Source organism: Nyctibius grandis, chromosome 27 (assembly GCF_013368605.1).
Source record: "Nyctibius grandis isolate bNycGra1 chromosome 27, bNycGra1.pri, whole genome shotgun sequence".
Taxonomy (NCBI): Eukaryota; Metazoa; Chordata; class Aves; order Nyctibiiformes; family Nyctibiidae; genus Nyctibius; species Nyctibius grandis.
The window spans coordinates 98,469-124,511 of record NC_090684.1 but is presented as its reverse complement, the minus strand read 5'-3'; the positions used below and the strand labels follow the sequence as shown (position 1 = coordinate 124,511).

Sequence of the window (26,043 nt, the reverse complement as noted above, 5' to 3'; positions counted from 1 at the left end):
ATTAAAGTGCTGCGTGTCTTTCCCTGACCATTTTCACTCTTCGGTTGGCTTCCACAGGCCAGTTAGGTTCTACAGAGTATCTGACAAAGCTGCTGCTTTTCTGGATGTAGGTTCCACTCCTGCACCAGCATATATACCATATAGAGTCTTGCAGGATAAAGGGACTTCTGAATAAAGATTTTAGTGGCTCCTTTAACGCATAGAATTTTATTTATTTTTTTTTTTTGGGTGTGTCTCAGGCTAGCTTGGGAAGCTTAAGCACACTTTGCACTGCAATTGCTCCCAAATGACTGCATTATCTTGCCAGCTTCCCACCTCTTTCCCCCTCTTCCTTTAGCCTGGATGTCCTTGGACATGTTTCCTCCCCCAGAGCTTTCTGCATTTGCATGAAGGGTCCAGTCCTAAAACAAAAAAAACCAGTCTCTGCATGACAGTGAAGTCAATGGGTCTACTCACATGAATAAAAGTTTGCTGGAGAAGGCCCTTAGGCATTAATTTTTTTTTAAAATAAAGTCCAGTTTATTAATTCTACTCTGTTTGGGCTTTGGAAAGAAAAATTACAAAATGGATCATAAGTCTTACTTGTTAAAATGGCATTTGTTCCTCTGCTAATTCTTGGCAAACAAGGGCTCAACATGAAAGGGTTTCAAGCACTGTATACCTATGGGTGTGTGTACACTCTTGCATAGTGAGACTCTGGAAGAATATGCATGCAAACATGCACACACAACATATTCCATTTGCACATACTTACCTAAAGAAGGTACTGCATATACAGGTACCTGCTCATGTGCATATATATGTGTAACGAGAGATATGCATGTGCTTACGCAATGTCTGTAGATCTGTAAACTCTTAATTGCACATATACAAACACTAAAAATCAAATTAGTCTTAGATGCACCTTTGCTTTTTTCATTAAAAAGGACATTTTAAAACCCTTTTTTGTTCATTTCGGTTTTACTGTAACTAATACAATTCACCTGCTCACCTAATGGGATATTTTCCTCTCAGTATGTTAAAACACTAATTAAAATGCATTACAATTATTAAATTGGGTAGAAGAGCACTTCTTGTAAAGCTTAGTCTGGAAGTCCTGGGACATAGTTGTGCAGTGAAAGTTTTAGATCATGTCTCTTGTGTTACGGATCGCACAGCACAGAACCATGCTGAATATCATGCCAAAGATCTAGAAGAGAAGGGATGCAATTTAGGGATCCACAGTTATAAAATAGTCTGCATATCAGAACAATCTGAAGGTTCTTATAGCAGAGTAGAAAGTGACTGCTTCCACCTACAAACTCCAAGACATCAGACAATTAACATAAAAGAGATTTCACTGATACTCAAAGCCAAGATTTTATCTGCTCACACTAATTTCACTGTTCTTTGTTGTAAATATTAAGGCCAGCATAACAGCCCCAAACATTAATATTATTAACATAAATTTCAGTGACATCAATAACTGTGACTATTGGTATTATGCCTAGTATTGCACCAAAAGGTTCTGAGTTTCAGAATGCTTCTACAAGGAATATTGTATACACATTTGAATAAGAGCAGAGAATGATTCCAGAGGAACCAGGTCTCCGGAACTAGCGCTGAGCATTGCAGTTTTACAGAGAAAGCTAAGCTCTTAACAGTTGCTACTCAAGACCAAGACCATACATGAAATATAAAACTCTATTCATGTTAGGGAACTAGTTAACTAGAGGGAATGTTAAAAGCAGAGAACAGTGCGTGTTGCCAGAGTCTCCAGAAATTTTTTTTTTTCCATAACTCCAAAGCAGTTAGCAGCTACCTCCTGACACTTCATTGCTAATCAGAGCAGCTAAAGGTGTATTTCTTTACTAATACTCTGGCTGCTCGTGCTGCTTCAGCCTGGTGCTTGTTTCTGAGCCTGAAGGAAGTCACGGCACACGTGTGCTGGAAAGCGCTCGCTGTTAAAGCCCGTGTTTGGTACAGACCGCCCGCTCCCGCCGTATCCTTGCGGCAGGCTGACATCTATGGGCCACAGCTCCGTCGTGAAGGAGCAAATACACGATACGTGCTTGTGGGAGAGGGTGGACTGTAAGGAAAGTTATCGATGCTTTGATGACAGTTCGGTGAAACAGCTACCTGTAACTAGGTGCTATGCATTTAGGAAAGAAATGCTGTTCTGAAAACTATGCAGTTTAAATCCTGTTCCTTTAACAAAACACATACTCATCACTGTATCTGTTACCTAGAACAACTGTTTATAAACTATCCTTCACATTGAACCAATGCTACAGCCAGCATTTTCCTGGAAAGCCGTTTCTATACAATGGGTAGGTACTCTCTATTCCTCGTGAAATCTAAGGAATGGATCCTCAAAGGGCCTAAAGCATCAGCCTGCAGTTGTTTTAGAATGGATGAAATGCTGCTATGGCCTTTTGCTTTTCAGTTTGGTTCATGTGCACTCTGCTTTCCTACTATTACAACAAAATAAGATTACCATTAGATACTTTGGACCCTGTCTAAGGACACAAAATGAACTAGTAAAACAAAGTCATGCAAGTCTGCTTGCGCCGATGTGGGCAATTCCCAGAGGCAGGACGCACTGAAAGTGGTAAGAATAGCTGCACCTTTGAGGAATCTCATCAGTTGCTGCAAAACACCTTCCACAAAGCTTTGAGTAAGGGACAGGGTACTGGGCTCAAATATAGATTTGAGAGTGAGAACATGGATTTACTCACTGTGATGCCAGCAATTGCAATTCCAACAATTCCAACTAAATGCAGATCAGCATCAATTACATTATGGATTTCAACCAGGCAGTTCTATTAAAAACAAAATTGAAAGGCTTTTACTCCTAGAAAAATATACTCCAACCAACTCCATCAGCTGTTCTCACTAAACAACAGATAAACATGAAAAATATTATTGCAGTCACTGTCCTAATTAATGCATCTATGCCTTGTGTTTTGTTGGACAACTTTCACAGCATATTACTTTTCGTAGTGAGAGATCTGCACCTCTTGTCTGTACAGGCTGACACATACAAATCATTTTCTTACAATCAGTTTTCCGAAAATTTAAAACCCTTTATATGATAGGCTGTGCTAAATCAGGAAGTTTGGCCCTTCAGATTGACATTGTACTCACAAGCAGATTCCACAAAAGACAGAAATAACAGTATCCTTAACACCAACAAAGTTTCTAGTCAGGAGTCTCCATGGATGATTAAGGCAGGCACTTGCCAAAATTCAGCTTTCTTGGGGCTTTTAATTTAGGACTCCTGTTCTGCTACGTCCTTCCCGCTTTTCAGAGGATGTAATATTGTCTCAGCTACCATGGGATGCTATGAGCAGGCTTCAGAAATGAGGGCTGGGCATGTTCAATATGACCTCCAACTTATTTCTGCCTCCACTCTGCTCCATTTCATATGGAATTTCATGCTGGAATTTGCAAGGTAAAAAGGAAGTTCTTCCTTTCTTCTACTTATAGACTGTCTCCAATTTTACTAAACAATTGACAAGAAAAAGTGATTAGAACAACCAGAACAGAGGACACTTGCCTTTGGCATCTGGATATTCTCTGGACAGGGTAATCCCATTTGTTGTTCCATATTATCTTTACCACAGCATTGGAGCTAAATGAGAGAGAGAGAGAGATGAAGAATCAAAGAAGGGGAAGCCATAGACTTGTTTCATACTGAAAGTAAGTTACTACTTTCATACTGAAAGTGAGACAATAAATAACTAAAAAAAAGAAACAATACGGATCAAGTAATAAACTTATTCCCTATGTTAACTGCTGCCTCTGGTAGAGTTCCAACTACGTGGGCCAGAATTCTCAAAAATCAGTTTCAATTGTCTGAAGCATAACAAACCCACAAATTTGTATTAACAACAACTTCCAGAAGGGATTTTTATCACAGTACCGCATAGCAAAGCAAACAAGTGGGTTTTGGAAAAGCAGATCCCTGGCTTACAGGGAAACAGGAGCTGTTAAAGGGAGAAAGCAGAAAGTTCACATAGCGCATACAGAATTATGGGCAGTGCACAAAAGCTACAACAGAGAATGCTAGAATCTTTATTTCTGACAAAACATAGTGCTGGGTTTGGAGACAGTAATAAATCAGAGTGTTTTAGAGGATTTGTTTTTCCTGTTTGCCTATCTCCCACAAAATGCTTGGAATTCCTCTTTGGGTCAGAAATAACAGCTATGGGAGAAGGACAAAAGGGTCTAAGGTTGTGAAATGTTTGTTCTAAAGAACGTGGGAATGCTGTAAGGAGCAACAAACTTTGGGCTTGATCTCTGTGGGAGGCAGTGTAGATACAGGATGGACACAAATAGGATTCAGGAGGTCACAGGTTCTAATTCTGATTCAGACGCTAACTTTTTGGGTGGCCTGAGCTGAGTCACACATGTGCTTTTGGTTCTTTACCTACTTGGGTCAGTCAAGTGACAGGATCTGCCACATTGTGGGTCCGGGGACACAGGTCACAGTTTTTTCTCTGACAAATGCAGAAAGATTCAGACCTTTCTACCTCTCTCTGCATTTGTGAGTATGTGTTCTTGGATTTTAATATCCCAAAGGCCCATAATAGTCATATCTTCTGCACAACAAAGACCAGAAGCATTGGCTGAAATTTAAAAGCCTGGACATTTTCACTTTCAAAGGTAGGGATCACTTGGGGTCCGAAAACCAGAATTCTGACAGAGCCATCAGGAAACCAGGTTGTGAGCCTGTGGCTCCATTTTAAGTAACACTTAGTTCTATTCTTTCATGCCTCAGTGGGTATGAAGGGTAATGTGACAGTAAAGTAGTAGCGCAAGGTATTAAAGCTCAGGAGGACTACTCACAGCCAAGTGGTAGCGATAGATAGTCCTGTTGACCTTCCCCCCTGGGTTCTTCGTATAGTCATGATAAATGTCTTCATAGATTTTCTGAGCTTCCTGTATTGCCTGCAGAAATCAGACTTTCCAAGTGAGTAGCAAATAAGTCTCACCCCCAATCCAGTGCAAACTTCTAGCTTGTGTCATCAACCTCCAGAGCAGAAAGTCATGCCTGGTAAACTAAGGTACCATGACTGGAAAGATAGGAGGTTTTGTGGCCTGGTGGCTAATAGAGGGGGGCAAACACTTCATCCCATTCTGGACTTGTGATAACACAAACTCTCATTGACTCCAGATAAGAACGTCAGAAAGTCTTCCTGGGAAAAGTGTCCTGGAAAGTTTTCCTACGCAAGAGTCAGACTGTAAGTCAGTCGGCATTGGAATCCATACCTGCCCTGTTATTACATTAGAAGTTGCTTGCTACTTACCACTTTCTTGCCTATAAAGGCAAATACTCCAGCAGTGAACTCAGCAGCAAATATCACCAACAAGCAAGCAAAGAACTGCAGAGGAAGAAGAGAATCTTATATTAATATACCTTGCACAATTCTGCTTTATATGGACTGCCAGTCAGTCCCTCATCCATTCCCAATTCTCAACAGCCCACACAGTAACTGGAAGAAAGGTGGTAAGCAGGGTCTGTAACAAGGGTGTCAAGTCAGATTTCTTGTAATATGGAAACAAAGGTGGAAATGGCGAAGGTGTGGCTCAGATGGTAGCTTCAGAAAAGACAGAAGGTAATTCCAGGAAATATATCACATGAGACAAGCAATGGAACTTCCTCATGTATGGAAGCTCTGCAATAGCATGGTGGCTGGAGATGCTAGATTAGCCAGAAAAAGGACGTAAGACATTTCAGGTCTTGGACAGCAAAGATCTTTCCACTAATGACACAAAGCATATGCTTTTGAATGATTTTCCTGTGCAGCCCAGGCCCTTGAAACCCTTTACTTACTGCTCCAAGTAAGCACTGAGACTCCCGCGCTGCTCCACAGCACCCAAAAAATCCAACTGTGGTCATGAGAGCCCCTGCTCCCACCAATACATAGAGTCCTATGAAAAATAAGAATTGGACAAGAATTTAAGAAGGTTTCTCTTCCCCAAGTCTGCTCCCCATTTTGTCGAAACCACACATTTGTAAGTAACAATGGTTTCTGGCTCTTGTAAAAAACACCTGTTACACAGAAGAGTTGCTCTTGCCACAAAAGGAGACAAATGATTTCTTCAGAATGCCTGGAGAATCTCATGAAGACAAATAAGAAGACTACCACCTCCCAAGTTTCCTGTCCCAAGGGCAGCTCAGTCCAGGAAGAACATACACCATACCATCCAGAACCACCTTACAACTCTTCAGTGAGGAACGCAAGGCAAAAAAAATCCAATAGTGCTAGAGGGCTTATTTCTGTGAAACCTGGGGCTGGAAATTTGCTGTACTGCTATGTAGGGGTGGGACTTAAAAAGCTACCTGGCAGCTATGCTTTATCAGTTGCCTGGCAGTACATAAAAAAGACATTTGAAGATCTTCAGGAAAGGTACAGATACTACAGTGTGATGTTCCTCTGAAATGAATGCTTTGTCTGGGGAAAAAGCTGATTGCTGTTGGAAAGAAGAGGACGATAGGGGGAACCCCTTGAAAGCTGTTAGAGGAAGTGAATGAAACAATGAATTTTCACCCTCTGGCAAAATAATGAGTGGAAGAACAGCCTGGGGGAGGTCATAAGCTCAGCAAGAGTCCTGAGCTTGGTCACTGCAGAGAATGGAAGCTTGTCTACAGTTCAGTGATATGGAGCATGGCATCTTCCTTTTACAATAAGCAGCTGCTTTACTGCCTGGTGGGCAGGCATGTTCCAGCATCATTAATGTTTTTTTCCTCCAACATACTGATGCAAGTGTCAGAATATGAAAAATCAGCAGCTTTTAAAGGCTAATGTTATCAGTGCATTATGATCAGAAGACTTGGAGGAGAGTTGCCTGAAAATAGATAGAATCACAGAACTAGACAAATCACATCAGATATTTTAAAAAAGTGATTCTGTATGAAAGGAGTAGAGTGTCTTAGACTTAGAGGCCAAGAACCTTGCATGCGTGGCCAACAAACAGCATCTCATGAAGCACGCTGCCCTCATCTGAACTGCGGGATATCCTACCACCACCTTACTTCAATAGGCAGAATCAGAGAGGCTCTGCAGCAGCCAGGGGCAACACTGCATTGCCTTCGTGTTCTGGACATTCGCAGTTAAGTGTTATGCAGTTACTGAATCATTTAGGGGACTGCTCAGACACTTTAGCCAACCTCTTCCTGGGAGTGCACTGCTGAATAGAGTTGAGGGTACTGGCACAAGGAGTTATCTGTGTGTAGACAAATTTAATGACATAAAGAAAGGACAGCAAATAGTGGATCATCACATTAAACACATTACAAGGATAATGAAGCAACCTGGGATGAGACTGTCAGCAAGGCCAGGCCTGAGACAAGTACAGAACATGGGAGATGTCAGTATAGCCCCATACATAATTAAAGATCTAGGACCCTAGTTATGTTCAGACCTTGACAGGAGAAAAACTGTACAGGTAAGGGGAATAACATTCATTTCTGCCACCTATAAAACTGCAGAAATACTCACATTCAACAGGGCTTTTTTTTTTTTTTTTGTATGGGCTTTATCTAGGACGAAAGGAAACTGGAGCACAGGTTTTTTCTTTCCTCAGTTGTAAACTCACATGCTTGATCTGTGCTTAAGCATACATCCGTTCATGTGCAGTGTCCGTTCCCACTAGACCACAACAACTGTGTTTGTGCCTTGTCTCAGGGTGCCATGCCAGCCAAAGTACAACAGGCTCAGTGCAGTGCCTTGTAATTCTAATCTTTGTCTTGTGTGGGGAACGTGGAGGACATGCAGAAATCTGCCATGCCAATCCACTGCTACAACAGCTTCATTTCCCTCATGCCGTTATGAAGGAACAGTGGAGCTGCAGACTGTGCACACTAGAGGGCACAGCGAGCCTTGCTCCCAGCTGTGTTTATGCAAACGTTTAATGAGAACGTTTAGTATTCTCAATTACCAATTTAACCATTATTTTAAAATCTGATGCAAATCTTTAGGGTTAACAGAGCTGCTGGCATTTACTGTTAGCAGGCCTTGTGTAACCTAGACTAGAAAGCTCTACAAATGGCAGTTTCCAATGATTGCTAGGAAAATGAAAAAAACAAAGTGTCAATATAGGAGTGCAAAGCATCTAGCTACCCTGCCACACAGATGCAGCCTGCTTGGAGAAGGCAAACTCCTGCCTGCTGCCCATTCATTGCTGCATCACTGTCCAGTCACTGTATATCGGCCAGGTATCTATCCCAGCTATTATGATCCTTCTCCTCCCCTCCATCCTTCTCGCCCCAGTACCTTTCTTGTGCCAAGGATTGCTGGTGAGGAACACATTCTGCTAAACAGCAATAAACCAATTATAATTAATATGGCTTTGCCAGGTCTGTAATGCCAGATACGTGGGATTTGCTGCTGACTGTGCTGGCAGTTCATATTCTGTATTTTCTAGGTTTTCAATATTCAGCATCTTGTGACTTACTAGGACTGAGCATTCTTCAAGCTAATACATGTACACATATTCACAACACAGTGGTTTTCACTGAGGGAGGGATGTACAAAGATACTTGTGGCTCAGGAGAGAAAGATCAGCCCCTCATGGAAGATGAATTGGAAAAAGCAAAAAACTCTCAGGTGCAGAACCTGCTGTTCAACTGCTAAACACCAAAACTGTTTTCTGAGATCTCCATGGTAACAAACGGAGTGTAATTACAAAGATGTTTCCTGGACCCTTTTCTGCATGTCACTCCCTGTAGTTACTTACCCGGCAACTTAGCAGAGAGACTTTTTAAGACTGGAAAGAAGTCTTCCCATTTCTTTTTGTTGCTTCCAGCTAGCAGAGACAAAGCTCTCTGAGGCTCAGGGGTAAGACCACTTTCAGGAATTTGGATTTGCTTTTGTCTGAGAAACGGACTTAACATTTCACTTGCATGACTCACAGCTAAACCGCTACCTCAATCAGAACTTCCCTTTTAAGGCGTGTTACAGGAAGAACTCACACCACTCACTGAACAAAGCTGAGCTTGCTGCGTGTCTGGCCCCACAGCTGAGCCAGGCAAGAGTTTAAAACCACCTTCTTCTGTCTTCTGTTCAGGAGAGTTCATTCTGGACCTTGTCCTTTCTCAGCCTGGGACTAGTAGTTGCTGACACTCAGAGAGCTATTTCTAGATGGAAAATAATGACGACACTTAAAAAAATGTCCACAAAACTAAAGATGTGTTTACTTGTCTGCTATATATACGCACATGTAATCTTTCACACAGGAATGAGACACTTGAAGAGTAGCTTGAAAAAAATTCAAAGGGACCAGGTTACTTCTCAGCTTGCACTGTGAGATATCCTAGCATCCAGATCCAGGTATGCTCAACTGGAAGATGATTTCCAAGAAGGGCATCAAAGCAATAGATTCAGAAACATCCTAGACGGTATACTTATGTAAGGCAGGGAGCTACTCTTTGTTTTCCTAGTGGGCTATATGCAGCAATGTAGGCATGATCACCTCAGACTCTTAATAGGAATAGGCCTAAACTGAAAAACAAGACTCTCCAGACAGGAAAGAAAAAGAAAAGGGTGACAATGTATGGCACCCCTTAGAATCATAGCCTTACCTAGAGACATCATGCACCAACAGCCATCAAGTTAGCCCAGTTAGGATCAGCAAAGCAGACAAATCCAGACATTTGGTTGTGTTAATGTCATACATTGCTATGCAATAGTATCGTGTCAGAAGTAACTAAGTTTCACTAAAGCGCGTTCCTTTCAAGAAAGCAGGATGGAAAGCAAAGCCTTCATCAGCTTCTATTCATAAGCGCTTCCATTGTAAAATACAAAGCCTTGGCATGGCCTCTAATTTGGCATCTACAGCACAGCAAGAGAAACAAAAAAAAAGACAGTTTATAGTCACAAAATGGAACACATTTGATAGCTAGAAACGGACACAAAAAAGTTCACCACAAAGCTCAGCATGGCAAAAAGAAGTGTGCAAATCAGGTCAAGGTAGAGAGCTTGTTTTGGTGAATGGAAAATTTTGAGAAGATTGTCTGGCTGCAGCTTTTTGTGCAGCAGAAGTAAAAAAGTACAAGGTAGAAAGGAAGCAAGTATTTGTGGCCTGTGTGAAATTTTTCCTCTTACCTCTTCTTGCCTCTGTTCATTTCCGGATTCCTAATTTTGTCACTTTGATCTGTGTCTGCTAATGAAGAGGAGAGTGAGTTTGACGACTAAGTAGGCTCTGAGTTCGCTGGCAGCACACAGCCCACACGGGAGCAGACAACAGACGAAGAGAGAATATTGAGAACAGGCACACTGCTGTGGCATTAAGGAGGGCAAACACTGGACCTGATGGCAGAAACCTGCCATCTATGTGACTGCCCCCAACTCAGGAATATTTCTTGCACCTGCATGCAGGACCTGCAAAGCAAGTCAGCCCCTGAATGCAAAGGGATGAAGGGGCACATTCCAAAGAATTAAAACCCATGGGCAAAATGCAGCAGAAAATCAGTTGATCTGAGCAGATGCAGCCAGGACACCAATGACTATGAGGGGTACTGGAGGAAATCTGGGTTTCTTTGTAAACACAAGAGGATGAAAAATGAAGTGTTATAGGACTGGGTTTTTTTTGGACAGAGCCTATTCTCTTGACTCTGGTGGTAGTTTTTTTTTGTTTGTTTTAGCTGTGCTAAAACACCCTCCCTGACAAACATACAGATTTTTATGAGCTGTGAAAAGAAACTAACACTCCTACTTTTAGGAGTAGAAGTGTTAGTTTCGGAAGCAGAGAACACCTAATAACGAATTGATTTCCCCTCTGGCTAAAAAATAGAGAGTGTAAGAGCAGGGAAAGCCCATACTTCAGCCATTCTTTCATTTTGCAAAGAACAAATCTGGAATGCAGTAAAGCAGCGTCTTTTCTATACACTTGATTTTTTGATTCATCCCATGGGGAAAATCATTATTTCCTGAAAGGAAAATGTCAAAATAGGGGTATTCCCTGTGAAAATTCCAACAGGAGGGATTCTCATTTTCTAGCAGACTCTGCTTTGCAATTACAAGGGGAGTTAAAAATTTATTTGGCAATCTTAGAGTAACCTATGGCTCCCAGGAGTGAAGAATGGCAAATCCACAACTCATTAGAGATCTCTAGATTGGCATCTATGTTCATGGCACAGCGTTCTTCCATGAGAGACTGTTTCCTCTAGGTGTGAGCAGATATAGAATCATAGACTGGTTTGGGTTGGAAGGGACCTTAAAGATCATCTAGTTCCAACCCCCCTGCCACAGGCAGGGACATCTTCCACTAGACCAGGTTGCTCAAAGCCTCATCCAACCTGGCCTTAAACACTGCCAGGGAGGGGGCAGATACCCTGCTGGGGCTGTACTTGGAGACAGCGGATCTGCAAGTGTGAAGAAGCACCTCGAGAAGCATAAAGGGTATTCTCTGTGTCATTTCTGGATGAACAAAACCTTTGTGATTAGCAGTGAATACAGAATTTCACCATTGTAGACTAGGTAGAAGAGAAGGATGGAATCTTATAGCTGCTGACTGCAGTATGTTTATCTAGAGTGAGGGAGGGATCAGCCCCATTTTTAGAAAAATGACAAGTGAAATCTGCAGGACATCTCTTCTTTGTTACTTAGAGCAATTAAAAACTGCTCTCAAGGTAACATGCAAATCTCTGCATAAGTAAGCTGAAAGGAAGTGTCACCTGTTCTTTAGTCTGTCCTATGGCACTCGGACAGAGTAACAACTGTGTCCTTAGAACCAGAGTCCTTCTATGCTCCCACTGCAAAGAATCACGTGATAGGCAGAAAGTGTGTACTACCAATGTTTTATGAACAGAAAGGAAACGTTACAACACAGACCAGGCAGGTAGGAACCTACTAGTGTGAACATTAAAACCATTCTCATTTCAGACAACCACCATCATCAGATACACTCTGCCGGCCACCTAGGCTGGTAGAGGTCTAATTTCAGAGTCTGAGATAGAATCCACTCCCAGAGTTGGTTTTTGTTTCAGTTGGTGTTGTGTTTTGTTTTTTGTTTTTTTAAAAAATCTTACTGACAGCTTTGAGATACAAATCCCTGTCTAGAGCCTACTGCAAAGAGCAAGAGCAGACAAACGTACACTGTCTCTCTGTCTGGCTTTATTTCACAGGGGTTTCTTGTTTACCTGGCTGCTATGGTCACTTTCCATTTTAAAGAATTCTACTTTTTCTTTTTTGGGCTGAGTAACGAACACTGAACAAACCGCCAACTGTTCATACTCCACTGAGAAAACAAGAAGCTCTGTTCTTGGTATAAGGGATGCAGAGGCAGTGATGACAGGAGTCCTAGAACGCAGACATGACTTGAAGAGATTTTCCTGAGGTTGTATGTGCATTACAGTCTGGGAGGCAGAAGTGTTCCTCCACAGAAGGACTGAGGCTCAAGCCCTCAGCAGAGCACCAAGGATCCTGTAGTGCAAATGCAGTACTGGAAAAGATGAGAAACACATGTAGGAGTTGGAAATAACAGGCCAGACAGGGACAGTTGTGTACGTTGCACATGGCAGCAAAGTCAGCTTCTGAAACAGGCTTGTTACCAGAGATTACCATTTTTGTGTTAATAGATTTTTAGTATATTTATCTATAACATACATTTACAAAAATGGAGAAGAGAGGCAGAGTCCTCTGAAGGAAGATGAATTTCTGGAGAATTGGAACATACCCTTAATTTGAGCATAATGCACAGATATAATTACATGTCTGGTGTGAATTCAACAGGTATTTCGTGGTTAATCTTCCTGGAACCGCAAAAGCATTACAGATACCAGCCAATTTATAGGCTTCTGCTGATGCACAAAGCCTGAATTTCAGTTTAAAAACTACCTCACTGGAATGTATCATCCCAGTCCACTGCCTCCCCCTCCCCAAAGCATACTGGCACTTGTTAACGTATCTTGCTCATGTGCATCTCACAACCCTAAATAATTATGTTCCAAATGCACATAAGCCAAAGTATGTCAGCTATTACCTTCTCAGTCTCCGATGGCTCTGTCAATATCTACTTCTACCCTACACCAAACGTAATCAACATACCTGTATTAGGTGGATCTGTACTATCGTGGTTGAACTTTACAGAATTCTGTGGCAATGGATTCTACAATTTAATGATGTGAATAGTGTGAAAAACTTCCTACTATGGAAGTTGTTCATAGTGCATAGTATGATAATAATCTTGTCAACTTCTTAGAACTTTTTCTAGTTTTATTGAATCCTTTTTGACCAGAACCATATACAGCATTAAAGACACTGACTGCACTGGAAATTTACACAATGACATTAAAAGTGTTCAGTTGGATTCTCATTTCCTTTCTTAATAATTCCTGACATTTATATGCCTTTTTGACTGCAGCTGAGCAAGGCGCTTTTGTCAAGAGCAACAGTGAGTCTGAGATCATGTTCCTGTGTGGTTATAGCTAATTTAAAGTCTGTCAGTGTTTATACTGCTTAGATTACCTGTTACCACTTTCGTCACTTTGTTTTATTGATACTGTATTTCATCTGCCTTTTTAATACTCAGTCATTTGGTATTCTGAAATCCTCTCACAATTCTCTGCAATCCTCTCTAGATTAGGACACCCCGAATAATCCTGTGTGTATGCATACATTTCCATGCAGATATCAACAACAATTATACACTTCTAATGCTTCAATGCACAGGCTCCAGGCCACACAAAACAAAAAAACAGAGTATGGCCGTAATGCATTCACAGAAATCTGCAACCCCCATAGTAGCAAAAGTTAGGGCTCTGCAGATGATAGCTGTCTTAATCCACCCAGAGTAAGTGCTGGAACAAAACAAGCCAACTCAATCAAAACCCTCTTTCTAGATGCTTTTGAAGTGACACACCCCAAAAAGGAACTAAGGGCTTTTTTGTTGCTGGTTTATTTTTTTCCAGCAGACAAAATGCTTTCCTCTGAATAGCTTCATAGTAGACAGTCCCATTGTATTTCCAGCTCTGTCAGCATGAAACACACCATGGGGCATTTCCCTTGAGATACAATGGGTTATATTGGTTTGGTTCTTTTTCTAGAAGCCACTTTAGAGACTGGCATCTAGAGCAGAGTTAGTCCTTTTAAAGAGAGTATGTATGAAGAACAAAGCCTGTAACACAAAAAGCCTGAGCATTCCTGGAGTTTAGTGTGCTGCTGCAGCAAGAGGAAACATCTTGGTGTCTTTTTACTTTGTGCAGGACCAGTGACAGGTTTATCCCCAGTCACCTGGGTCACTTGCTACAGGTGGCTGTTTCTGGAAAAGTAGAAGCGTTGAGCCCGTGGTGCTGGGCTCCGGCCTGTGCGTGGTCAGTCTGACCAGAGTTAGACACAACTGCTTGGTCGCTCACTGAGGTAGGGTGGGAGAGACCCCACGTACCCAGAGCGGTGTTGTCAGTTCAGCATTCACAGCAGTGCTGCCAGTCTGCAGGCACCAGGGTGACCTGCAGCTGCCTAGAGGAAGGAGAGGAGGGTGCGTCAAAGAAGGAAATGGCGTAACTGTCGGTTCAACTGTTGCTGCTGTGTGGAACTGGCTAGCTTTTAGATAGCTACATGCAAAGAGGGTAGGGTGGCAGAAAGGTTTACCTAGGAGGACAGTTTAACAGGCAAAAAGCAGAAAGTGCATTATCATGCTTAAGTGATTACTTAAAAAAAAAAAAGCCTTCTGAATCTCAGCATATTGCAAATATAAAACAAACAACCTGAGCTAGATGGACAGATTGCTCCATTAGGCTTAATTAGCTTGTTTTGTCAGAATTCTAACTTCGTGGTGGCCTTGCCTTTACTCTGCCAGGCAGGATACTGACTCTTAGGAACTGATGGCTAGGTTTTATCCAGCACAGAGACTGAGGACTTTTGAACAACTTTCATTTTGAGTACGGTTTATTTTGGGGGGATGGTGGTAGTGGTGTCATATTTATTAAGCAGATTTCCAGTACAGCAGCTTTCATTTTCCACTCAGGGCCACTATCAGCCTCTTCTAAACCACTCTTCCTCAACTGCTGAGAAGAGACCTGCACACAAGATGATAGGAAGAAAGAAAAGTTCATTGCTTCTTAAGTACAGACTAAAAGCCTCCCCAATACACATGATGGCAGGACCATTTGATGCTCCTCTTGTGGTACTGCGTCTCTACACGGAGGCTATTTTGCCAATAGCTCTTATTTTAAAGGCTGACAGAGTTTGAGAGGCTATGGATTTTGGAGAGAAAATACTGTTGACTAAGGGTATAGTGCTTGACTCCAAAATGCATGAATTAAACTATAACAAAATGAAGCACAGGGGCAAAGGATTGCAGATTACATGGATTTAAGTGCTGGCCGACTCCTGTTTGTATGGGCACCCACTACTATGGAGAAAAACTACTAATATCCTTCAACTCCAGACATGACTTCATATCCTAAGGCATGCGCCATCTAACTGTACCTTTCAAAGCCAGAATGATCACTCATGCTCTCACAGACCCCAAGAAAAAGCCACAGCCACCCTGAAACTTCTGTCCACAGCTGGTTTGGCCCTGGTAAATGCCTGGACCGCAGATTGGATATGGAACTGGAGCAAAGAGAATGTAACATAGCAAAAAGTTTGTGAGCTCTGGCCGTGCAGGAGAAGCAATGCTTCAGTGCTGCCAGTTGTGAGAGAGAGTCATCCAGATTGATTCATTCACATTCATCAGTTTTTGTTACTGTTCCTGATGGGGCTTGTTGAGTACGTACACTTCGTTTTTATTGCTACTGGCAATGATATGACCCTCCGCACTTCATTTATTAGGGATACAGAAAGTTTGTCCTCCATGTTGCCCAAGGAACTAGAACAGACTTTCCTCTTCATCCACCAAAGCAAAGAAGGGAGAATAGGTGTCTTGAACTGACCCTTAAAAAGTCCCCGTGTTAGTTTTTACTTCACAAATGCTAAACTTTCACTCAGCAGGCACTTTGTCTTCACTTCTATACTTTAGGTATTTTTAAATTTAAGAACAGCACTACTACAAAGAATTAATTAAGGACCTATTAATTGTGAGACAGCAATGCTGACATCTTGGGTTCACACAAGCATCTCTCTTTTTCCTTCTGATTGTTGCAGACTTTCCTGCTCAATAAAAAACTCGCCAGAGGCTTGGTACGGGAGTCTCAAGAAGGGTGAGGAATCTGAGGGAATTCCTTTTATTCTGCAGATCTTTTGTCCATTTGGTCAGTACAGTGTCACAGACAACTCAGATAAAAGAGGTAACTGCCCAGCTATTGACCTTTGCTGAAATTATCTTTTCTTTCTGTCTTTTTTTTTTTCTCAAGTACAGCTAAGAGAATATGAAATCTACCAGAGCTGAACTGCAATAGAACAGGAAAGCTACATTTTTGCCTCACCACTTGAAGCACAGGCACAAAAAATGTACTATGAGATGGAGTAACATAAAAATATTGTCATGCCTGCCACTGCAGTGGGAACTCTAAAAGCTGGTGAGCTGCAGAGAGAGGATGTCCAATTTTAGGAGGCTGCTCCAGTGTAAGATATATCTGGTGAAGTGGACGGAGACTGCATGGGTCAAAGAGTTCCAATTCCAGCCTTTTACGTTGTAGGTTAAAAAACTGCAAGCTGCAGGGGGGAATATGGATCACTGAACACAGAACCACAAGCAACAGAAAACTAAGAACACGTATGTGCTTGACCTCAGCACTGCCGCCTGTAAGCTGTTCTCAAACCAACACAAACATTTCAGTGGCTGGAAAAGATGAACAGGCCTGGTTGCCAAGTCATGGCCCAAACTATTCCAGGGGGCAGAAAAGACAGCTGGACTGCTGGTAAAGAACAAGGCTATTTAAGGAGACTCATTCTGGCCTAATGGAAAATGCAAGGATATAATTATCAATTATTTTAAACTAAAACAACATTTCAGATCCAGGAAAAAAAAACATCACAAGGAAGCACAAGAGAAGCTGGTTAGACGCAGCTGGCAGCTCAGTCCAGGTACAAAAAGAGCAGAATGTGCTGCTCTTTAGAAGCAAGAAAATGAGATGTTCTCCACAAGATGGTGGTTCTGGAACAGTGCTTCAACCTACAAAGCAAACTCTGAATGCAGCTGCACTGTTGTTCCAGGCACTGACACAAAGCTGATCTGATCACAGGGGCTTGGGTTATCACAAGACAGCCACAAAAGCGGTCAGCGGAACAGAGCTAAAGAAATTATTTTTAAATATATGGCCATATGTTTATATCTTCAAGTCATACTGATGATCTGCTTTCTCTTTCAGCCCTCTGGGCAGCTGCTCCTTGTGTGCCGCACAGTGTTCCATATTAAGAATTTCTATGCAAAATTCTGGCTGTCACCCAGAATGCATGTTACAGAGCAAACACACAAAGCCAAATAAACAACACTCCTAGAGTCTCTGTGGGAAGAGCCCAATACACAACTGTCAAGGGGAACTCAGAGCTGAAATCTCCTAGAAAGGTAAAACTCTTGAGCATGACCGTCAAGTGCAGCCTGAATTTATCACCATTCTTTTACCACTGCCTTACTCACAGATTGTTAACAGCCTCAGACTTCTGAATGGCTGCCCCATCAGATGCTCAGAAGTCACAACAGCATTTAACATGATTTGTAATGAGGAAGGGCAGAAGAAAATCTTTTGGTTTTGTGTAACAGGAATGCTCTGTTCAGAGCACAATGCCTATTACAAAAAAGGGCCAAAACTTTGCTTTAGAATTCAGTCAAAAGTGCAAGTTTAAAAGAATTCTCAACATATTTATGACCTGTTCCTTAGCACTTCCTCTGCTAGCAGTTACATATTACAGCATACAGCTCTATAAATACATGTGACAGCCCAATAGTTGAACAGTATATGACGAAACTTTTAGAAGAACATTCCCCAGGACTTCCCAAAATTAACAACTCTGAGCAGCTTTTGTCATTCCTATTCAGGACTGAAGCAGATTAAATCTTGTAGAGATTTAAATACGCATGCACCAAAGAATATTTTGTTTACACGGTGTTAAAAAGTCTGCATTACAAAGCTGTGAAATGACTGTGGTGCTTATTCACATCACAGGACATATTACTTCCTGGCTTCTAACAAACGAACAGTACTTGATTTTAAAGGCCAGAACATCCTTCTCCTGTCTTGTTGAATCTCCTCGGTCAAACATGAGTAGATGAGGCAGGGAAATGTTCCAAGATACAGCATAGGAAATTCAGCAGGTATAAACTGGATCTGGAAATAAATCGGTGATCTAATATGCTGCTGACATAGCAGCTCAGATATAAGAGAAAAAGTAAATCATACTTCCTGGCTCTCTGTGTCAGTGGAGGTGCTACAGGGTATTTTACAGTAACCCTCAGGTCCCAATCAAATTTTAATTTGAATCATTTTATTCAGCCTCATAAACTGCCACAGAAACTTTGCTGGACATAACATTCTACCCATCTGTTCCCACAGTACTATACAGTCAGCTCTGTGCCTCTAGCCTGGTTTTATATATTAAAGCAGCTTGGGGTTAGGACTGTGGCGTATCAGAGTCAAGGTCTCCACGAAGCGAATCAGGGTATTTTAAGTAGCTGCACAGCTCAGGCAATATTCCTGTGATGGGTAACTGACTGCTATAGGACATCTTGGGTCAACTTCCATTCCTGGCCACCGTGTCAGAGTGCCTTGATGGACAAGGCAGGACTGGGTGTTCATTCACACTTGGCATTTGTAGATGGCAAAAATGTTTGCACCAATTGGATTTTTATTGAGTCCATCTCCAGGAGTGAGATAATAAAAGAGAAAAAAATCTGACTCTTCTGCTGTAAAGGCACGTTACGATTGCCAATGGATAGAGAAATGCTGTTGCTGGCAGTCCTAGACAGCTGCTATTTAAGCATGTCTATAGATACGTAACACAGGTGGCGTTTCCAGGAAACCCAATTGGAAATCCTAGGGAGAAAAAAATTTATCTTAGATGCCTAAAATTAGATATGACCAATAGCAATTCTGTGGGCTTGGGGAACTAGTTGATTCCTGCCTAGGTTGGACAAATAGTTCTTGAGATGACTGAACACTGTGTAGTTTTACTTTTCAGCTGTGGAAGGATTTGCTCTGATAGTTAGAGTCACACTGAGGACCTCTGTGCAGACACAGGGACAACTGGTAAGCAAAAGTTTTACTGCTGTACTGGTATTAGAAACATTCAGAAGCGATACTGTTGTTTTGTTGGCTAGGAGCTGCACAGAAAACTCTGGAAGGATATATTGGTGAGCTCCATGTCCCAGGAGTCTCTGACCCATCTCGATTTCTGTTCTGGCAGTATTAGCACAATTCTTTTAGGATGCATGGGGATTGGATCAAACCTGAGAGCGGAGTTTAGTTAGGCCTAAGGAAGTTGATGCCAAGCAGGGAAAGGATGAAAGCCATCATGCACATGACACACAGAACTTTTGTGTAGTTCAGCCCAGGAATTGTTTGCCTTTATATAATTTAATGCATAAGGCGTGTCACATGCCCCAGGACGAGACCAAGGCTAAAGTCTACTGTCATCACAGGCACTTTAACTTACCCATGAAGAAATACTCGGGAGACTTTTTGTCTGAAGCAAAGTCTGCCATAACCCCACCAAACCGCAGCCATAGACCAAAGGCAATGACAGCCAATCCTGCCAGCTGGAAGATAAACAGACCAGTCAATACTTTAGTAAAAATTGGCTGGAGAGCATCAAAGAGGTGTCATTGGCACCTTATGCTTTCTTGAAATCCCACAGCTCAGGATTGCACTGTCAGAAAATTCAGGAAGCACTTGTCAGTGTTTGATAACAATGAATTCCTATAATAGTGCAATGTACTACTTTCTTTCTTTCAGCTCTTCAATGTTGTGGTGCTTCTGAACTTAGTAGTGCCTTTTGGACTGGGAGGTGCCCCTTTCCCCTGTATGTATCACAGGTCCAGCTCCAGTGTCGTGGGATATATGATGCTGTAGAGAGACCAGCTGGACCTCCAAATCATCATACCAAACTACAGGAGACCATCTGCCATTTCAGAATTGCTGCTGCTGCTCAGTTGTAAGAAGGGGTCTCTTGAGAGGCTTACCAGAAAGAGGGGCTTGTATTGTTCTTAGGGATGGACTGAAGTTGAGTGTGCTTGGACCCACTATGACAGGGCATTTTTCTGTAAATCACCATGGGACCCCCTATCAGAACTAGGAGGTAAAAGGATTATTACAGTGTACAATATCTTGGATCACAGAAATGACTAACAAACAAGTGATGGATGCTGTCAAATGCAAGAAAAAGTTCGCTTTAATGAGAACAAGGCTGGATCAAAAAGGAGTGTCAAGACATGCTGTGTGAGGGAAAAGCTCTATAGACAGTGGCCTCAGACCCACCGCATGCCAGACATATTTATAAGCCTAGCAGGCAATGGTGTGTGTCCTGGCAGACAGCTTCAGCATCCTGCAGGACCAGGCACAGTGCTCTGCTACCGTTCTGTTGGAGGCTCAGAGCCTAGGTCTGTAGCAACTGCACAACCTGAACAAGGTTCACAAAACACCTGCTGCTTACCATATCCTTGGCAGCCTGGTGTGGTGCTTTTTTAATCTGTCCTGCATTGCCTGGCACTTGATTCATCTGGCATAGCTACAGCAAGCAAAGCAAGCAGGCAAGCATATGGCTGAAGAGCTTGGAATCACAGCTTTCCTCACAGAAGTGTCACAGCACAGAGTGTGAGGGCCCCCTGCCACCCTGGTCATAGCACTTGAACCACCCTGCTTCCAGGCATGGGCTCAGCCTTTGGACTGCCAGAGCACACTAGGAGCCCCCTCCTGTCAGTGCAGGCTTCTAAGTGCCTCTGGTAGTTTGGATGTGTTTGAAATGAATGCCCCCAGTCCAGCTGAGGAGATGGTTTCTTCCATCATCTCAGTGAAAAGGCAGATAACAAAACACAGTAATTGTCACTTCTGTGAAACAACATAACACAAAGCTTTGTCCTGCTGATTTGCACAGCTGCAGCTGGGCAACATCACTCTGTTAGTACAGCTTGAGCACAGCAGCACTGTGTACCCGGAGCTTGCAGTGCTGTCACCAAGAGGCAAAAGCATTTGGTTTAACTGTGTTTCAAGCATAAAGAAGACAAAAGCCCAAAATGCTCCAGGGAGGCTGAACATGATTATTTTGTGACTTCTTTTTAAAAAAGTGAATCAGAAAGAAAGACAAGACATTTAAGACGATAACATTGCTGTTTTCCAGTGTGAAAAACTGGAAAGCTACTGGAAGGGAGAACAAAGCATGAGGGAAAGTGAAAGAAAAAAGAAAGCTTGAATTCAATTGTGCTGTGGAACTGTGAGACTATTAAAAAGGCGCAATGAGGGGAGAATGGGCATAGCATTCTCCAAATCTCTTGAGGGTTCTGCAGTAGATGCTATTCATTGCCACATTAGGGTAGTTTTCAGCAAACTAAGTGCAATATGATGCAAGGACTTTGTCTTAGGATGAACTTGTAAAAGTAGCAGCTGTTGGCTCACTATTTGAAATTACATTATTAAAAAGCATCGTGACACTGTGAAGAAGTGTTCTGCTGGAATACCCTGCACGGGATGCTGGGAGAACCTCTCACAGCCTCCTGTTGTTTGAAGCGTTACGCTTGTTGAGGAAATGGTCACTACTGTAAATTACCAGTTAAGAAAGATGTTGTCTTTTCTCAGCAGTGTCACCTTATATCAAGTACGTATTTTCCCAGGAAGAGCCGTATCTTTATAGAAGCGAGAAGTCGAGAGCACTGGCAGGGCACTCTCGCAACGTAAGGCCGGGTAGCCGGTCCCGCAGCGCTCCTCCGGGGGATCCGCGCCCCTCCTCGAAGCTCGCCTGGCGCGGGGCAGCCCGGGGCCGCTCCAGCGGAGGCGGCGCACGGCGCCCTGGCACCCCCGCCGCCCGCGCGCTCCCCCGGGGCCCAGCGCCGCCACGGGGGCCGGGGCTGGCCGGCCGCCTCCGCGCGGGACCGATTGCGGCCGCCGCCCGGCAGCGCCCGCGGCAGGTGCCGCAGGCAGCACGGCTCCGCCCGGCCCCGCCAGCCCGGCCCCGCTCCGCCCGGCCCGGCGCTCACCCAGAAGGTCAGGTTGAAGATGAACAGCAGGATCTTGATGCAGCGCATCCCCCCGGGCACCGTGCCCATGGCGGGCGCCGGCTCCGGCAGCAGCTCCCGAGGCGGCCCGGCCCGACTCGCCGGCGGCTCCGCGCGGGGCGGGGAGCGGGGCGGCGCCGGGAGGCAGGTGCAGGGCTGGGCGCGGCGAGGGGCGGGCCGGGGCCGGGGCCGGGGCACCGCTGCCCGGGCAGCCCCGCTGACCTGGACCCGCCCCGGGAGGCGGCAGGATGGCGGGCGCGGGGCAGCTCTGCGGCGGTGACGGTGCCCCGGGAGCGGCCCGCGGTGGCGGTGCGGACCGGGCTTTGTGCCCAGAGCGGTGCCCGGGGGGGCGAGGGAGGCCCCCCGCGGCCCTGCCCTGAGGGGCAGCTGCCCGCACGGCGGTGCGTCCCGGCGGCGGCGCGGCGCAAGGCAACCGCCCTCCGGCGGGGTCTGCCCGTCCTGCCCGGGCGGGACTCGGGCGGCTGCAGGGGCGGGGGTGCACGGCCCGTGGCTCTGCCCGCTACCGGCGCCGCAGCAGCGGCCGTGGGGCGCACAGGGCAGGCCCTGTTGCCCATTGTTCCACGTGGACTCAATAAAATCCCCCTCGGCCTTCTGGGCGTGGCATGTGTCTCAGGCCGAGACTTTAAATTAGCACTTAAATTGGGCCAATACTAGAATGCGTGCCCACAAAACTATAAGCAAGATGAGAATTTGATGTGTGAAGTCTGAGGATAGCAGGAAAAGGGCCATTCTCCTTAAAACTGCTCTTGCTCACACTCATAAGCTAAGGGCCCCTAAAGTTCGTTTTCCAATCACTAATACTTCTACTTTTGTTCTCAAGATTTGACCAAAAATGCCAACTCTGGTGTCAAAATCTTAGGTCTTTCTCCTCTTACAATTTTTTTCAGCTGCTGTTGTCTTTCACAGTCTTCAGAAAGTCTCAGTCTGAAGCTGCCTGCGGGGCTTTGACAAGGGAGCACAAGGTAAGGTAGTCTTTTGAGAAGTGGGTTTTCTATGTTAAACGTTTCCTTTCAAATGTTTAATGAATAAAGCAGTTCTTTCCTGGTTTGTGCTGTAGTAAAGTAACTGTACGGTTTTACATATCCAGATTGTTTTCATGTTTAGAATCAATTTTTACCAAGGTGTGTATGGAAACCATGCAAAAAGGCATAGGAAAGGATGTTTGAGTCTTGTTATTTCGAATGCAATTACACTCATCTAATGATCTAGTAATACTGAAAGATGTTGGCGGTGGTTTCTGTTTTCACTCACTTTGCTGTTTATTTTCAGCTGCTTTAAAACCTGGCAACATTTTGGGAAAGTCATCCCAAATAGCTTATTTGAATTTCAACAGCAGAGTTTTATTAAGAATCTCTTGTTCTATTTGCAATGAAATACATTTTATTAGTTTTTTCATAAAGAAACATTCAATCTACGTTATGGCACAAAGCGAAATTCTGCCATTTCCCTTTTTTTGCTTCAGAGTGATGCTGTGCTAATGGTATAGGCCTACCAGGTCAAATGTATTCCTTCTAAAATAACAAAAACATGAATCCATTTGAACAGGCAAAATAACTTAGGAACAATGAAATGTATCAAATAGTAGGAAAAGACTTTATTATCTGCTGATACATTTGACGCAATAAAAAACCTAAAAGAGGGAGCGGTTTTGCATTGGCTTATAATGACAAAATAGATAGTTTTTGAAAAAGTCTTTTATTAGGCTTCTCTGCTTCTCCAGTAATTTTCATGCTAATTTTCTCTAAAAGTTTAGGAAAGGAACATTCAGCCTTCGTAAGCAGTAGGTCTCCTTGCTATGTAAATCTTTCAGTGAATGAAATCTAGTTGAACTGATGCTAAATTTATCAGGAAGGTTTTGCTCTTTCCAGCAAGCAGTTTCAACTGGTGTCATGAATAGTGGCATCAGTTTGATATTCTCCTCTATGTGGCTCGGCTTTTCTGGTTATTTGTTGTGTCAGATACATTTATGTTAATATTCCATTGCTTCCGGAAGAAAGTAATTCATGGTGACAAGTGCATATTCTCTTGTCTAGCTGTTTTGACTGTATTCAGGAAGTGTGAGGTCACTTGATGTGAACTTGATTCAATCTTTTTGTGATTACTTTTTCTCAAAAGCATTTCTGAAGTGGTGATTTAGCTGCTTCTGAGTTGTTCTTTCTTTAAAATGTGTCCCCAGGGCTACCGCAAGGGGGGTCAGCAAACAGTCTGTGCACAAAATGTTAGCCTGTGAACTTCAGTCTTGGTCCTGCTCCCCTCACTAAGCCTCTTAAACCCAAGTTCTTGTGGAGGTTCTGTAGCACACAAGTCTTTTCTTCCTCAAAGCAGATCAAAAGATCATCTTTTAAAAACTGTTCTTTAGAGCTCCATAATTTCTCAGCGCTCTGGGTAGGATTTTTAGACTCCTCAATATCTGGATCTAGTAAAGTCTGTTCCTAGGAGTTACAGGCAGTTTTCAGTAACAGGGAGCCTTGAAGAAAATGCCTTTTTTTTTTTTTTTTTCAATTTAAAAACAAAAATCTGGATTTGAGTAAACACTATTTGCAAATTTCTGTCGTTGCAAATTGCAATCCAGATTCCAAGGGCAACAAATGAAATTTACATTTGGGGTTTAATTTAGCTGTCGTAAAACCTTTTAATCTAGGAGACAGGTGAGTAAGCAACAGTGGAAGGCAGAAGGCATCTCTGCCGAAATTAGTATCCACAGCTTTACTGGGTGGACAACGAACTGGGTCGTGGGAGGGTCACAGTTCTCATCCTGAGCTCGGCCGTGTATCTCTGCGGGATCCGGGGCAGCTGACTTCACCCGTGAGCCTCGGTTTGTCTCCCGGCCCGGCCGCGGCATTTGGCGTGCGGCAGCGCCCCCTGCTGGCGCGCTCGCGCGGTGCCCGGGCCCGCGCACCTCGCAAGGCGGGAAGGGATTAGGAGGCGGGAAGGGATTAGGACGCCTGGCAAAAGAGAGGAAAAGGGTATCTGGTGTATCACCCTCCTGGTGTTCCTGTGGTAAGTGTTAGTACTGTAACGATGGACTTGGGCAGCTGCCTCACTCCAGATACGTAGATTTCTACCTCACATCCGATGTATTTGTTGCTCTGAAAGCACCCACGTCTCTTACTCCACTTCATGTTCTCTGCTTTTCTCTGGTAATCGGTGGCCATGCAACCCTGACATTCATTATAATAATGTCTGTGATTTCCGGGTCTTCTACCCATTAAGAGATTTTTGAGAAAAACTACAAAGGTGATTAATATTTTCATTTCATTTGTTCATGGAACAAATCAATATAATTAAGGGAAGAAGGGACTCATAATATTTTTCTTGATAGAATTATCAAATTGTGAAGTAAGCGTTCAGTTGGTAAACAATTCACAACATTATTTCATGAGCTGTGCTAGTTAGTCATATTTGCTGTGAAGACCAACATTTTATTTCCATCTTGAACATGTCCGGCTTTAAAATCCATGGTTTGTATTGCTTTACATGTTAAAGAGCCTTCTATTATCAAAGTGTCATTTCCCCCATAGGTTCTTACATAGTATATCTTAGATGAAACAAGCATATGGATATTTGTAACAGCTTTCTAACCTGGAAATTTCTTTGCGGTTAGATTTACAATTATGCAGATCCTGGGGCAAAGAGCATTTGGGTTTGGTTTTTCTCACTGCAGAGCATGCTGGGAAACTTTCAAAAGAAGTGTTATACAACTGTAGCACTAGATATTAAGACACTGCTAAACATATGGAATTACTTTTATTTGTAATGACAGATGGATAAGAAACTATCCTTGCTTGAGCAAGTGCTGTTTAATTTCAATTACTAGACAAATGCCTGCGTTTTTAATCCCACAAAGATCATGCCTAAACTGACTTCAGAATTAAAACATTTAAAATGTATCCCTACAGGCCTGAATTTTACTATTCTCCTTCCAGGTCTGACCTACTCTTCCTCTGCTTT

The 26,043-nt window shown here is 43.3% G+C and overlaps 1 protein-coding gene across 1 annotated transcript; it reads right to left on the bottom strand.

Annotated features, from left to right (window-relative positions):
* Positions 1-518: 518 nt before the first annotated feature.
* On the bottom strand, positions 519-22,178 carry TSPAN2 (tetraspanin 2). The gene is made up of 8 exons (XM_068419411.1): positions 22,054-22,178; positions 19,521-19,623; positions 5,819-5,916; positions 5,292-5,366; positions 4,831-4,932; positions 3,539-3,613; positions 2,718-2,801; positions 519-1,189 (listed from the first exon to the last, which is right to left on the bottom strand). The coding sequence occupies exons 1-8, from the start codon at positions 22,120-22,122 to the stop codon at positions 1,124-1,126; spliced, it is 672 nt and encodes a 223-aa protein (XP_068275512.1). The 5' UTR covers positions 22,123-22,178; the 3' UTR covers positions 519-1,123.
* Positions 22,179-26,043: the final 3,865 nt, after the last annotated feature.

What these genes read in the sequence shown, in the direction of transcription:
- TSPAN2 (XM_068419411.1), bottom strand. Translation starts at nt 22,122, where the DNA reads ATGGGCACGGTGCCCGGGGGGATGCGCTGCATCAAGATCCTGCTGTTC. An exon ending in TCTATCGCTACCACTTGGCT is followed by an intron (nt 3,614 to 4,830) that starts GTGAGTAGTCCT and finishes TCTCTCATTTAG; the next exon opens with CTCCAATGCTGTGGTAAAGA. An exon ending in AGAATATCCAGATGCCAAAG is followed by an intron (nt 2,802 to 3,538) that starts GCAAGTGTCCTC and finishes TGTTTTTAATAG; the next exon opens with AACTGCCTGGTTGAAATCCA.